This window comes from Phalacrocorax aristotelis, chromosome 18 (assembly GCF_949628215.1).
Source record: "Phalacrocorax aristotelis chromosome 18, bGulAri2.1, whole genome shotgun sequence".
Classification (NCBI taxonomy): domain Eukaryota; kingdom Metazoa; phylum Chordata; class Aves; order Suliformes; family Phalacrocoracidae; genus Phalacrocorax; species Phalacrocorax aristotelis.
The window spans coordinates 9,472,362-9,486,620 of record NC_134293.1 but is presented as its reverse complement, the minus strand read 5'-3'; the positions used below and the strand labels follow the sequence as shown (position 1 = coordinate 9,486,620).

Below are 14,259 nucleotides of genomic sequence, written 5' to 3'. Positions count from 1 at the left end.
GTTTTATCTCAGGGATAAGTGCTTTAAATTGTAAAATGCACCACGCTAAACCAGAAGTTTTCCCCTGAGCTGGGGAGGAGGGGTAAACTGCTGCCCACGATCTCTCTGCTGGAAATGAAGCTGTGATGCCACTTTTGCACAGGATGTCCAGCTCTGGGAACTGGAATGCAAACTATGTGAACCCACCCTGCCTACAACCTCACCACGGAGGGTCAGCCGTTATTTTAAAAAAAATAAATCAGAGATTCCCTCCTGTCCCAACAATCAGATACTGCGTTGGGCAGATAAGGGAACTCAACTGAAAGAAAGTGCCAGAGGAAATAACTACTCTAAATCTGACTCTCTGTTGCTTTCATCAAGTATCTATGGGCTTGACTGTCCTCCACTGCTCTGCGTTAAGACTGGTTGTGAATGATGATTACAGTTTCTCTCTTCAGCCTTGCCTGCACTAGACTTCACAATTTCTCCTAACTGCTGTTTCAGTGGCACTAGCACCAAAATGGACTGGCCACTGCTATTGCAACTACCAACCCATCTAAGATTGGCTTAGCTCTATTTTCCAAACTTAGCCAGATTGGCCAAATTCAAGGTTGGGCAGAATTTGAGCTTAAAGTAAATATATTTTTAAAAGTCAAAATTTCAAACTTATATATAGCATACTCCTCTTGACACCTCTGATATTAAGACTGTCACACAGAAGCAGGTATCCATTCGCTCACTGTTGAAAACTCAGCCCAGTGTCTTAAGATATCTTGATTTCACAGTAACCTGAAAGACACTGGCTAAAGAAGGCCTAGACCTCAAATGAATCAAAGCAATGATTCAGAGAGCCAGTATAACATCATTCAAAATGACAATTTAATTTCATAATGCTAACAAAAAAAAAAGTCAGCTAAAATATTTTTATTCCATTTACACCTCATTGCTGTAAAAAAACCCCAACAAACCTTCCCACTTTTTCCCGAAAGTCACACATGAACAGTGGCAGGGCTAGAAAAAGAATCTAATTCCTGCAACTAATTAGTCACTGCTCACAATATTTTCCTGTCTAAACCATTCCAACCAAAGACAGAAGAACTCGTTGGCAACCTAGGATCTGTGTGAGCTTACTTCAAGAGAAAAGCCAAAACCAGATGAAAGAAGCATTATGTCACTTACCTGCCAAGAGGAATTGCAAAGTAGAAAACAGACAGCATAAGGGTCCTTGTGTTTTTGGTGAAAAGGTCTCCTATGATGGTTGGTGCAATAGTGGAGTAACTCGCTTCACCGATGCCAACCAAACCTCGCGAGAGCACAAGCAGCCAGAAATACTGAGGAAAGAAATGAAACGCTTCAGCAGGTCTCCCCTTGCCTTTCTGAATCCAGGATGGACAACAGTGAAAGCTATGCAAACAGGGAAATATAAACGCAACGGGACTGGAAAGTGACCTCCTTATATGCATTTATTTTTTAAAACCTCAGGCTCTTTTCATTTGTTTCTTGCTGGGGAGGAAAGAGACTGTCCTTTTTGTGAAGGTTTACAGGCATGAAAGAAAAGTAGTAACAACACATGTTTACCCAGTGACACTCAAGAAGGTATTCTAAGGCAGGCAGAAGACCCTCAGTTTATTCTCGGGATGCGGCGCTCGCTGTTGTTAAGCCCACGTGCCAGCAGCGCTGCTCTGACAGAGGAAGGTTTGGGCAGGCGGGTGAGTGTAACAGACCCCACTCCAGGATCCAGAAAACGCAATACCTGCCAAGCACAATCCCAACCTCCCCAGCACATCAAGGGACCAGCTAAGACCGGTGAAATCCTAAAAGCTCTTCAAAGCTCTGGGAGCTGAACTGCAATCCCCCAAACGCTCGCTTTTTTCCTTGATGAGAAGCTACTGAATAAGGGAAGTTTTTCAAAGGTGCTAAGCACCTATCTCACTCCACTTGCCTTGGAAAAAAGCATAAACCTCCCCCTCACAGCAGGAAGGCAGGGTGGGCCAACACTGAAAGCTTCTGAAAGACCACAGGAACATCAGTGTGCTCGGTAAGTAGTACCACCGGGTGAAAAATTCAGAGCCACACAAGGCAACGACACAGGCTGAAAAGGCATTAAGCTGCCCAGAGAATTACATGCCCTTCTGAGTAAAGGGCAATCCAACAGAATGAGGAGACGGACTTCACATTCAGCACAACGCAGCCTAAAATTGACAGAAAAGAATTGTTCATCTAATAGAATTTCCTCCATGGCCCATTTCCCTGTTTCAGCCAACGCTTTCATACACTGCAAGGACCTGATTTTCAAGCTGACCTCTTTCACTACGCTTGCAGTTTGCTGGGTGCTGCTGTGTGAAGGCCTAAGGTACAATACTTTGATGCCTAAATACCTGATACATGAGCACAATCAAGTTCTCAGACATCTAAGTAGCTTGATCTACACCCAGAAGTAATTGCAGGTGCAGAAATTAAACAGTCAACTGCAGAAAACTGTAAGCACAGGGAAATCTATTTCTACAAATATAACCTCTAGAAATCCTCATTTTACTGTTATTAGTCTATGGATCATTTATGAGAAGAACAGCAGGGGTTATGATACGTCCTTAAACACAAAAGTGCTTTGAGAACCATGAGCGATTACTGATTCCCCTTCTTCAGATGGGAAAAAGTTGAGTTACAGTGAAGTGACTGTCTTTGCGCCTTACAGCAAAGCTAAGCCAGAATACAGGGCTCATTCACAAATATGGAAAATGCCGTGCAGACACCAAGCCATGCGCCTCAGTCATAAATATATCCATCAGCAGACAAAAATCTACCACTGACACGTTTTCATTGTTTTTAATGCTCTGGCTGAAAAGAATGTCTTGAGGATTCCTATAGTCACACAAAACAAATACTTCTGCGCGCTCTTCACTTCCTCTTATTTTGACGTAAATTCTGCATCAATACCTATTTTCTGAGTGCATACAAGTTCCTTGTTTGCCGGCAGGGTGTCTGCAGTGCTGCTGTCATTCATATATCTCCCATAAGCTGCACATACGTAACAGACACATGTGGGTGTAGGCAGAAAGAGCAATGCTGTGACTCAAGCAATTTAATTTATGCCAATTACCCAATGCCAAACTACTCCACTGCAGAAATATGCTGACAATGATTGGTGCACAGGTAACCAATGCATGTGGAATGAGCAACAGTATTTATAACATGCTGAACGACTTAGTCATGCAGAATTAGAAAGTGAGGGAACTGGAGGCTGATTTTGGTTTCTTCTCAAATATAAAATACCTACATAAAAGTGACACAAGTTGTGCTCACCAGCCAGTATCACTCCCAGTGAATGCACTGGACAGGAATTTCCTCCACATAATGCTGTTATAAGGTCCCTCTTAAAATCCTTGCGTAAAGCAGGAAAACCGTACAAAGTTTTCCTACTGTGGTAAAGAGTAACTCGGGTCCATCAGTGCCATTGACTCAGAGTCCCAGTACAATGAAATCAGCTGCAACAAGTAACATGTTCACTCTCCTCCTCCAGTTCCTCCTCAAATCGTCCTCCCTGGCTTATCCCATGCTTTCAACACTCCAAATATCTGTTTAAAATTTAAACCATATTCTCTGAAGCAGCAGTATCCAAACTTAAGTCATGAGATTCTGACTTCAGTTGGCAATAAAAGCAGTCTTATAAAAGCATAATCAACATAAAGACATGAATGGTATTGCCCTTCTGAGATCATATATTCAAAGACTACAGAAAATGCAGCTATTTAGGTGTAACAACTAGGCAAAACAAAAAACATAAAACAACATTAGGAAATTATTTATAGTCAGTTCTATGTAGTGCCTGGTTTTGGAGCCCTGTATCTATGATCAAAGAGCTAATGCCTCCTCTTATCCCGCTGAAAGATCTCTTCCAGATCTCTGGCTAGCATGCGTCCTATTGGAACCTATACAACAAAATTATGCATTAATTTGTTACAGGAAGCTAGAACCCCCCATCTTCCATCTCTGATCAGTCAGTCAAAACTTATGTTTTTGTCATCTCTGAAGAGGGACGGCTGGGTAGCTCCCCAAGACAAAAAGTGGTCTTTTCTGAGAGAGGCCTAATCTCTTCATTTTTTATGTAGGAAGGAAAAAATACAAACAACAAAAACGACTCCAAAACTCTCATGCTGCTACTCATCTGGGTCACAGACATACCATGAACCACTTAGAAACTGGCCCCCAAACCACTATGTATGCAATATAGACAACTGCTATTTTGTGTGTGTGCGTTTTGTACACGTACACCCATACACACCTCTCTCCCTCTCTGAGTGCATGTGAACACGACAACCAACACAAACAAACGGGGAAGTCAGATATTACCCACGCAGAGGAAGCACTGTTCTCCTCCACAGCTGTAGCAGGACACTTCTTCCATTTCCTCCACCCTAGGTTTTCCCCATGTGCTTTTTCCTCTCTGTCCTACCCCAGGATTCTCAGCAGTTTACTGAGACAAAAAGGGCTGACACCAGCCAAATTCTTCTCTACATTATCTGTGCTTAAAGGCAGTACAGGCAGCTAAGACTTTTAACTGAATTTCACTGTTCCCCAAGCAGAAATTGATATATATTAAAGAAGCTTATTCCTTTCAACATTACTTTGGAACTCTTCCGTAATTCGTTCATGTGTGCAAATAGTTCTCACTCTGGCAGGAAAATTGAAAATATCTGAGTCAGCTTTCAGCACGTGAGCTTCTTCCTCTTCCATAAGTTAAGCCCAGCAACCTCAATACTTCAATGTCTTTTTTTCTGTGTAAGTGCTTGCAACTAAAGTTTTTTGAAACAAAGAGCTATTACAGCAAACAGTTTATTTATGTCTTTAATTTTGGTTAGCAGTCATTTCAGAGGTGTCTGTGCCTCCATGAGAGCTGCCAACATCTCCTGGTTTGTAGAGTCGCTATGGTCTTCTTCAGATGACCGTATGGCAGAAACCTCCCTCCCTGCCCGTGCTTCAGCCCGACGTGCTACGCGGTATCGCAGTCACAGTCACGCTGCAGCAGGGCTCCTAGCACCAGCCCAGATGTGGACAGCTGCAGAGGGTTATCATAGGAAGACTGGAACCGTACAGTGCGCCTGCTTGAGCTCTGGGGGCAATTTAGGATGCCAAGGTGCTCCGAGTCCTCTTCTCCAACTTGCATGTGCCACAAAGGGGCTGATGAGACACAAGCCACGGAGGATTCCCGTATACACAAACCATCAACACAGGGAAGGAATGGTGGCTGACGGAGACCCAGAACTGCCACAGTCTTCCTGGGAATTTCCCTTCAAGAGGTGCCATCACCAGAAAGTCATGCACAGAGAAAGCACTCACACACACCTACGTGGGGTAGAAAGGTCAATGGACCTGCTCCCTTCTTCCCATCTCTTAACTCTATGGAAGGAAAAATATGCCCTAATTCTAAAGCTGAAGACCTTACTACTTTGTATTTGACAACCGACAAACCCAAACAAAAAAGAAACTCAATCCCCCAAAACAGATGTGAGTTTTGAAAGGGATACAAATCCTTATGCCGCAGGGAACGCACCGATCACTAGCAGGAATGCGCAACCTACTGATTTCTAAGTTTCTTAAACTATCAGCAAACTGTAGGCAACAGCAGCGATAGATTGTGGGGACAGACGGACCCGGTCTGGTTACTGCTGCCAATGGCACTATCCCGCTAGAAGCTATGGGCCCGACAGAATCTGTTCAGAATTTTCACCTGAAAAAAACTTCCGTGATTTGAGTTAAATATTTATAATATGCCAAAAGATAGTTCATGTATTTTCTTCACAAAGTATGACATAGTTTATATTCACGTTTTCATACTGATTTCGCTCTCAATCTCACGCACACATAAATGTTTGATGGCCTAAGACACGTGACTAGCTTTAATCATGTTTGGACAAACCTCCTAATTATGCATTTATCCCAGTTGTATAGGCCATTGAGTGAGTAATACATGTTTTAATAGGTCTAATTACAGCTTCCACTACTTTCTCTTTTTTTAATTAGTTAACAAAAGGAATTAAGCCACAGTTCTCTAAAAGATTAGCTGTCAGTTATAAACCTATAATCTGCCAAATATGTGTACAACTCCGAAACACCAGATTTACTGTCTAAAGAATCATATGATCCTTAAGCTTTGGTTATTAAGTATTTGCATTTGAATGTAAGGGTCTGCACAAAACAAGCTGAATACATGCTTCTTTCAGACTAGGGACACGCGGATGAGATCACGCAGATACAACTAGTACGAATTCCTAGTACGGATGCACAGCACCTAAAGGAAGGATCTTTTATACAGCAACTGTACCTGCACCCTTTCTTATATGAGGATATTGAGTTAACCTCCTATGGTTTCTACGTTTAGGTTCTGTAAAAGAGGGCTCAGCACCAAGGAATTCCATAGTTGAACTACTGAGGTTTGCCATATTTTCCTTCTTTTGTTATATAAACATTATGCAGCAAACAAGGATATAGAATCAGGGCTCGTATCCTCGGAAAGAAGACGTGCGTAAGGAAAACCGTCCATGCCACCAGGCAGCTAGGATTGCCACACAAAGCCTAAAATACATGTGTGTGGAATGACAATGAACTAAGGAGAAAGCATTGGGATTGATTTAATTTCCCTGAGTTTCTAGAGCAAACTCAGTTGAATTGTACTGCAGTCATACTCTTTCGTTTCAACAGCTGGCAGGGTCTTGCACTGACAACGTCCAGGGTACTACAGCAGGCACAAGTGATCAGTTAGACGAACTGAAGACAGATAAATCTGAAATACTGCAGGAGTCAGCTGACCAAAGTAAACCCCACAGGGCTCAAATGTATATTCAAGGGCTGCACAACAGTGGTCCCTTTTGACAGCTAGACTCATGTGCAAGCATTTGCCTTTCCCGAGCAGAACCTGTATTTTCTGGCCAGGCAAACACCATTTCCTCTTGCACTCCATTAAGTTTCCCCAACCGTATCAGTACTTTGTAGGGATCTAAGTGGTTAGAGGTGACACACCTCACCCTTCACCTCAGGTACAGTAACGATGTACCATTAATCATGGTGCAAACCAAACCAGGAACATGCTTCTGAGTTTTGGCATTGTGACTAAGAGCACCGGCTCCTGTAAACTCACAGTTCAAATTCCAGCTCATTAGGTGAGAGTAACTAGAAGAGCTGAGCAATGGAATGACATTACAAATGCAGGTGACACATTTGGTCCATTTCCCTTAGCCCTCCCAGGGATGACGGGGTCACCTTTAAGAACCTGAAAGTTTCCAAGGACATTGATGCATCACGAAAGACAAGATGACATTAAATGATGATGTTCATCTTTTAAATTCCGTTCTGTGTCTGGCTGGATGACAAAGGCTAAAGCGGAATAGATAAGCCTAAATACATCTTCCATGTCTGTGCACCCCTACCCCTAAGGGTTTCCAAATTTTGAATACATACAACCAAGGCACGTGGCTTCCATCGGTGGATACATGTCCTGGGTCCACACATTTGTTAGGAATGGTGTGTCAAATCTAGATACGGACCACACAGTCACACGCCCTACCTTTTCAAATGTGAATGGTTCTAACTCTCCTTTAATAAAAGGAGAATAAATATTGTAAAGAGCTAGAGAGCGATTACATATTTAGTACTGGTGATTTGTTCCATGCCAACCCCGAAGAACATTTCTTCCTGTCAAGTCCGGCCCAGACTTTTAAGTACCTGAATATTCAAGCCAAATTTTGGTCTTTTGGTATATTACCATTTGGAAGATCTTTGCACAGAAACAAAGGAAGATTAGCATCTACCTTCATCTACAAGTAATCTTAACTAATCCTTCAGGGGGGTTGCCAGCAGAGAGGCCAAAATACAAAACAACATGGGGGCAGAACTGTTTACTGTGATGTTTTGTTGGTTGGTACTTTTCTCCCTTGTTAGTAGGTTGGGCAAGCATTGTTTTCAGGATTTCCTACAACCAAAAGGAGTTGATTATGTTTAATCTCTGGGTGGCACAGAGAGTGACTAGCCAGGCTACATGCTTGTGTGGCGTCTGGTTGGTGAGTGGTTGATGAGTTATCAGCTCTGATGCAATGCTGTGAGCTATCAGTATTTTATCTGTTTTCTGTAGAGACACAAGTGCCCTTAGAGGTTCATGCTACAGTTACCTGTCTGATAAATGTAACTGTAAACTACCCTTCTCACCTCCAACAAGATGTTTTTCCCTTATCAGACGTGAGTCATGCTGGCAGGGTAGCCTGGAGGAGATTCACTGCAGATGCTGGTTCTTTTGCCATTTGGCCCACTGCAGAGACACCACTGGGTTTAGACTCATTTCTTCCCTTGTTGTGCATGTCATCATTTACCCGTAACTACCTTTCACTTCCCATCTCTTTACAATCACAAGTGCCTTTTAAGTCACTACTGCACACATTTCCCATAACTCCTATCACCACTGGATTTAAGTTCTACCGTTTCCTCCCTTCAAATCAAACTCTTGATGCCAAGCCCATCTTTCATCACCATTTTGAAACTGCTCTTCTCCTTTGCACGCACGTCACAAAATCAGAAGAGTTGAGATTGGAAAGGATCTCTGGAGATAGCCTAGTCCAAGCCTCCTGTTCAAAGTGGGGTCAGCTACAACAGGTTGCTCAAGACAACATCCAACTGAGTTTTGAATATCTCCAACGATGGAGAAGCCACAGCCTCGCTGGACAACCTGTTCCAGAGTTTGACCATCCCACAGTAAAAATGTTTCTTCTGAAGTTTAAATGGAATTTCCCGTATTTTAGTTTGAGCCCATTGCCTCACCATTCGCACCACTGCGAAGAGTCTGGCTCCTTCTTTACTGCCTCCTGCCAGGTATTGATACACATTGAAGCAGCACTACAGGCTGTCTAGGGATAGAAGCACAGTTCTAGAGTGAGGATGCTACTTCAGCAAGGGTAAGCTATTCAAAGTCTCAGTTAAATCCATATGGCAGATACCATCTCATGTACTGTGCCTCTGTTGCATTCACTTTAAATAGGTTTTCCTTCACTTTGTTTCCCCGAAGCCGGCTAGGGCACGGGAAGTATACAAGTTTAAATATTTGTGTCCAACAAAGGACGCTTCTCTTACCCAAAGGTCTTCCCCTGAACTCTGAAGGGCAGGTCACTAACTCTGATGTGAAAATGCCCTGGGCCTCCCTTCAAGTATTCACACGCTTTATTCACACATACTTTCTGTATGCTTGGTAGGGGTTATAAGCGTGTTACAGATGAGATCAGTACACATGTCAAGACTTAAGAGCAAGCAACTGAGTTACTGAAATATTAGTATACTTGACGAATCATTTGCTCAAGGGTCAATATTTAAACCCTTTGCAATTAGGATGAACTTATAGTATAACTTCTAAAGCAGTTCTGATTCTTCTACAGCATCCATCTATGCTATGTCAAACACTTCAAAACTTCAGCTCATTTTGGATGCATGAAGTGTCCTACCAATTCTCAGGTCTAAGCACCTCACCTTTGAAAAATTCCCTTTTGGGAAAATTCAGCTGATATTCAGAGACCTGCAAGGAGAAGACAGACTACAGCAAGTAAAAAGAGAACAAAATACATATTTAAATACGGAAATCATCAAGGGAGGTGAAGCAAAGTCCACTCACCTTTCCTTTGATTGTCTCGAGTATTTACTAATGGCTTTAGTTCTCCCAGGTGACCTATTCAGGCACACTTAATTGAATGTGGAAAGTTTTATTTGGAAATGTACCTGAGATTATGGCTGATTAAAGCGTCCTCATTTTATGAAATTTATACTATTATTTAGTATGGAAAAATAACCAATAAAGATTGTAAGATATTCCTTTTTCACTCATCACACCCTTCAATCAGCAACTGAAGTGTTTAACAACTGGATACCTACAGATAGGCTCTGAAGTGAAGCACCTAATTAAGCACTCTGGAGGAAAAACAAAAACACCCTGGAAGTAGCAAGACTCCCACACCGCTTCCCAGAGTCTGCAGGGACCTGCTGTGTGCTTTGCAGGCACAAAAATCAGGGCCAAGATTTTCTTAGCTACTTGTAAATTTTGAATGTGAAATTCCCTTTCAATATTAAAATTGCAGTGCCCGAAAACCAGGTTCCCATCACTGCCCTCCCTTCAAACCTGTGGCAGTCCTGATGGACTCTTCTACTACTTTTCAGTAATTTTGGGGTAACAAACAAAAAAAAAAGGGGGCGGGGGGGGAGAGTAAGCCCAGTTCCTATTCTCCATCCAATCAGATAATGTAATTACAAGACACTGGGTGATGAAGCAGCACCACCAGGTCCTGACAATAGCCTCAGTTAAGACAAAGCAGCATTTCAGCTTACTAATTGAAGGGCTTTTCATCTGATTGACCCGCCTGTGGTAAAAATATTACATGACACTCAAATGGTGGGATTTATGTTCTTCTCAATTTAGTCTGGAATGTAATTGGAAGGAACGTAACAGATTAGCTTGGCTACTCACCAGAACGCCACCCAGCAGAGTGCTATGTGCACAGCTACTGATAAAATAGACCTTAAAGAAAAAGGTTGATGTTTTCAAATAAATCATAGGGATCATAAGGAGCCCCATGCTACCAGTGCCTGCTAGAACACTGAGTTAAAGCACTTCTTTTCACCCTTGTGGCTCTGCTGTAAGACACAGAGGAGTCCGTAGCATTTCACATGGCTGAAACAGTGGTCACTTATCCGTGTTACAAAACCATTACATGCAGCTCGGCCAACATGTATCTTCCAAAACTGTTCCCCTGAGAACCTTAATAGTTCTGGGTCGGAAGCAAACTGTTGCTTTTTGTTCCAGATCTGTCAGGTGGAACACACTTATCAGCACTTGCAACAAATATCTCTGGCGCTAGGCGGTATCACCATTCCCTTCCTGAGGCAAAGACAATCATAACATAATCACAAAAATAGGGATTGGGATTTTTGCAACTGTGGAAACAATGCAAGGCTCTTGACACAAAAAAAATAAATCAAATAATAATAGCTGGAATATGACCTGGCATACATGAAACTAAAGAATACTCACAGGTAGTAACAGGCTGCTGTGTTCCAGCCACAAATGAGTCACAAGGAAACACTGAATCTAAGCAACCCAGCTATAAACAGATAGCAGATTTTGCAGAACCAGTAGTTACAGGCACTGATCTATAACACTAGCAACATCTCCACCTTCAATGTTGTCTACAGAAACGTGTGAGGTCTAACCACATCAACCTGATGGGCTCAAACACTCTTTGGTTTGGACCCATTCTTAACCCAAAATGTAGTCAAATCCAACAGACAGGTTGCATCCTTGGAGAGCACAACCCCATGTTCCTATCCCCGAGACAACTGGACAAACTGATTTCACAGCACCTCTTAAAAAAAGCATCAGCCAACTGACAGCGACACCCAGGTGTGTGAATGTTTTGCCCTAACTATATGCATTTTCAAGGGTAGAACAAGTTTTGAGAGTCTGTGAAGGACACGTTTTAATGGAATACCTCGAGGTTTAAATGAAATTACCACACACAAAGTTATAGTCCCAGCAACTTTACCTATACTGTTGGTTCCACTGATTCTTGGCATATTTTACTTTGCATATGCTACAAATTTAAGTACACCAGCAGGTTAGACCTTTCAGGCGACTTTGCTGAAAAACTGCCCAAAACATTCCAAACTCTGAAATTTTTTTCTTCCTGCTTTCTGTTTGCACACTTCTCTGGCTTGCTGACTCAGTCAGGATCCAGAAGCGCCCCAGTACTGTGAGAGAGGCTGACCTTGCAGTATGTTTGACCTACATCTGAGAGATGTCTCATTTTTAGCATCAGATTTCTAGAGAGAAACTGAGGCATCTACCAGCTCCTCCTACCTAGCAGCTTCTTCTTATTCATGATCTTCTTTGAACGGTTGTTATATTGCTAGCTGAAGCGTTATTAATTGGCAAGGTTTTGTCTTGTTGTAGCTTCATTTCATTCTCTACAGCCAGCCTATTTGACAAAATGACAATCCTATTTAACTATATTAAATGCATTTGCATGTTTTGTCACTATCTTCTCATGAGACTTTGTCAATCATGTTTTCAGACATGATGATCAGCACCATTCCCAGGGATTTCCAGCTCAAAATCTATTACGTGGCTTTGAGATTAGTACTCTAATTCAATGTTATCTGAATTGCAAATGCAGTGTTTTGTGTAGCATGTGAACTTTATGCATTTAAAAGAAATGTCAACACTTCAAAAGACTAATTTAGCACCTGGTACTAGAAGAAATTTCCCATCTTCACACTATTTGCACTTTACTCAGAACACAATGGTCCTTTTTTCAGCCTTTATGCATGACCCAGGGGGCCACAGATTGCGTGTGCTATTGAAGAAGCACTTACACTTCCTATAGTATGACTGATGCTTTTGTATCAGCAGGCAACCAAGAGCTCAACCAAAGAAAGGCCCAAATCCATACTTTTGCATCTGAACACAAGCCAAAGAGGCTGAACAACACTTTCCCTCTCTCCTGCATCCTGTTTTTCAGGACAATATGCACAACCTTCAAGAACCACCAAGGCCCTGCTAATACAAAGTTTATTTCCAGGCCTCTTGACGAGCCTAAAACTGGGTTGAATGAATTGTTTTCTTTTGTCTGTGGGGCACATTAACCAAACTCTCCTGAAGCATCGTGCTTCTTTCCAAGTCATAAGCCTCAAGACCACAAGCCGTAAGCCGCCTCATTTACATCCATGCTAAGTACATGTCAGCTTACACCCTTAAACGAACGGTAGCATTTCTCCAGACCCGTATTTGAACACCCCAGTGAAACATGAAGGGACGCGTTCTACCCCACCAACTTGGCATCCTCTCAATACCCTCAATACACAATTGTCTGGGAAGCTTATTTCCAAAGGAATGGGATCACACAGCACCATCCAGACACTGCAGTAGTGACTTGTTCGCCTTCTGAACTCGTCTGACCGAGCCAGACTTCCCCAGTACTGACGCACCGCATGCGACGCTGGAGCACCGCATTGGCAATGACTTGCGTTCCTCAGGTCACAACCACTACTACTGCAAGGATCACGTTAAGCTCATCGGAAATTTTATAATTCCTTACTCTGTATTTTAACATTTGCTTGGAAACTTACATGCCTTTTTTTAAAAAAATTCTTATTTTTCCTCCCCAGTGGTTCAGTCCATCTATTTAAGGACAACTTTCCCTTTCTTCCACTCCTGGGATGCTTTGAATGAAGCTGAGCTTAAGATGCTGTAATAATTATTTATAAAGCATAATGCTAAAGCATTATAGAGATTTCCAATGAGGCTGGGTTGAAGCAATAAGACATCCTTTTTGTGTTCCATCAGCACGCTCCGGGGTTAGGCCTCTGCTGTAGTACGACAAGCAGAATATACATTTTAATAGGCAACACAAGAAGGAGGAGTGCTTCCAAGACACACAGAGCCTGGAATGAAATAAATATGCCTTCTTCCCTCTGCCTTCTCAGCAAATAACCAACCCAGGTGAGATCTCCTGCTCAGGCACAATAAAAGCAGGACAGGCAGGATGGCAGCTACCGGCAGCCATTGCTTCCAAACCATCCACTAACTGACATAGTGGCTGAACTCTCCTACTCTTCAACCTAGAGACTGTAAATTCAGGTTTCTGCATAAAAATGGGACAAAGCTGGAAAGGTCTTTGGCCTGTGAAGATCTTTCATGCCGGCACCACAGTCCCCAGCTGTTGCCTCCAGGCATTTTCATGTTCCAATGAAAAAGCATCAAATATAAGCATACTGATTTAAAAAGATATAGGGTCTGACTCAATTCCCACAAAGACACACAAAAGGTTCCCACAGGCTTCCAAAGGAGGAGCTGAATCGGAACCACAGTCACAGACCCTATGATAATGATTTCAACATCTTCCAGTAACATAGATAACCGATGGCTCTCTACAAAAGAGGACAGGCAATTACAGGGACCCCGCACTGAGACCCACTGCAAATCAGCATTAAGCCTCAAGCCTATTTCATGAGAGTCTTCCAGCACAAACCTCTGTCCACCTGCTCCAGAAAATGCCTGAGCTCTGAGGAGCAGCTCTGACATTTCAGTGCCAATCGCTACCTTGATTTTAATGAGCTGGCGACAGAAGCCTGCGCAGCAGCATGCGTCAGTTCAGGTGAGCTACGACACTCAGCGATAGAAACATTTCTTCTTTCAGCATCCACAGCGTTTGATTCAGATATTGCATGATTTCAGACCAATTAATAACCTAAAAGTAG

The 14,259-nt window shown here is 42.6% G+C and overlaps 1 protein-coding gene across 3 annotated transcripts in view; it reads right to left on the bottom strand.

The window, feature by feature from the left end:
• Positions 1-14,259, bottom strand: part of LOC142066112 (sphingosine-1-phosphate transporter SPNS2-like) — a 140,337-nt gene that overhangs the window by 54,282 nt on the left and 71,796 nt on the right. For all 3 annotated transcript variants that reach the window (XR_012663608.1, XR_012663609.1, XM_075113141.1), the window contains exon 4: positions 1,159-1,310. Coding sequence is in view for 1 of the 3 variants with exons in the window: in XM_075113141.1 (XP_074969242.1) it covers positions 1,159-1,310 (152 nt within the window). In the remaining 2 variants the exon portion in view is untranslated. The remainder of the gene's footprint in view (positions 1-1,158; positions 1,311-14,259) is intronic.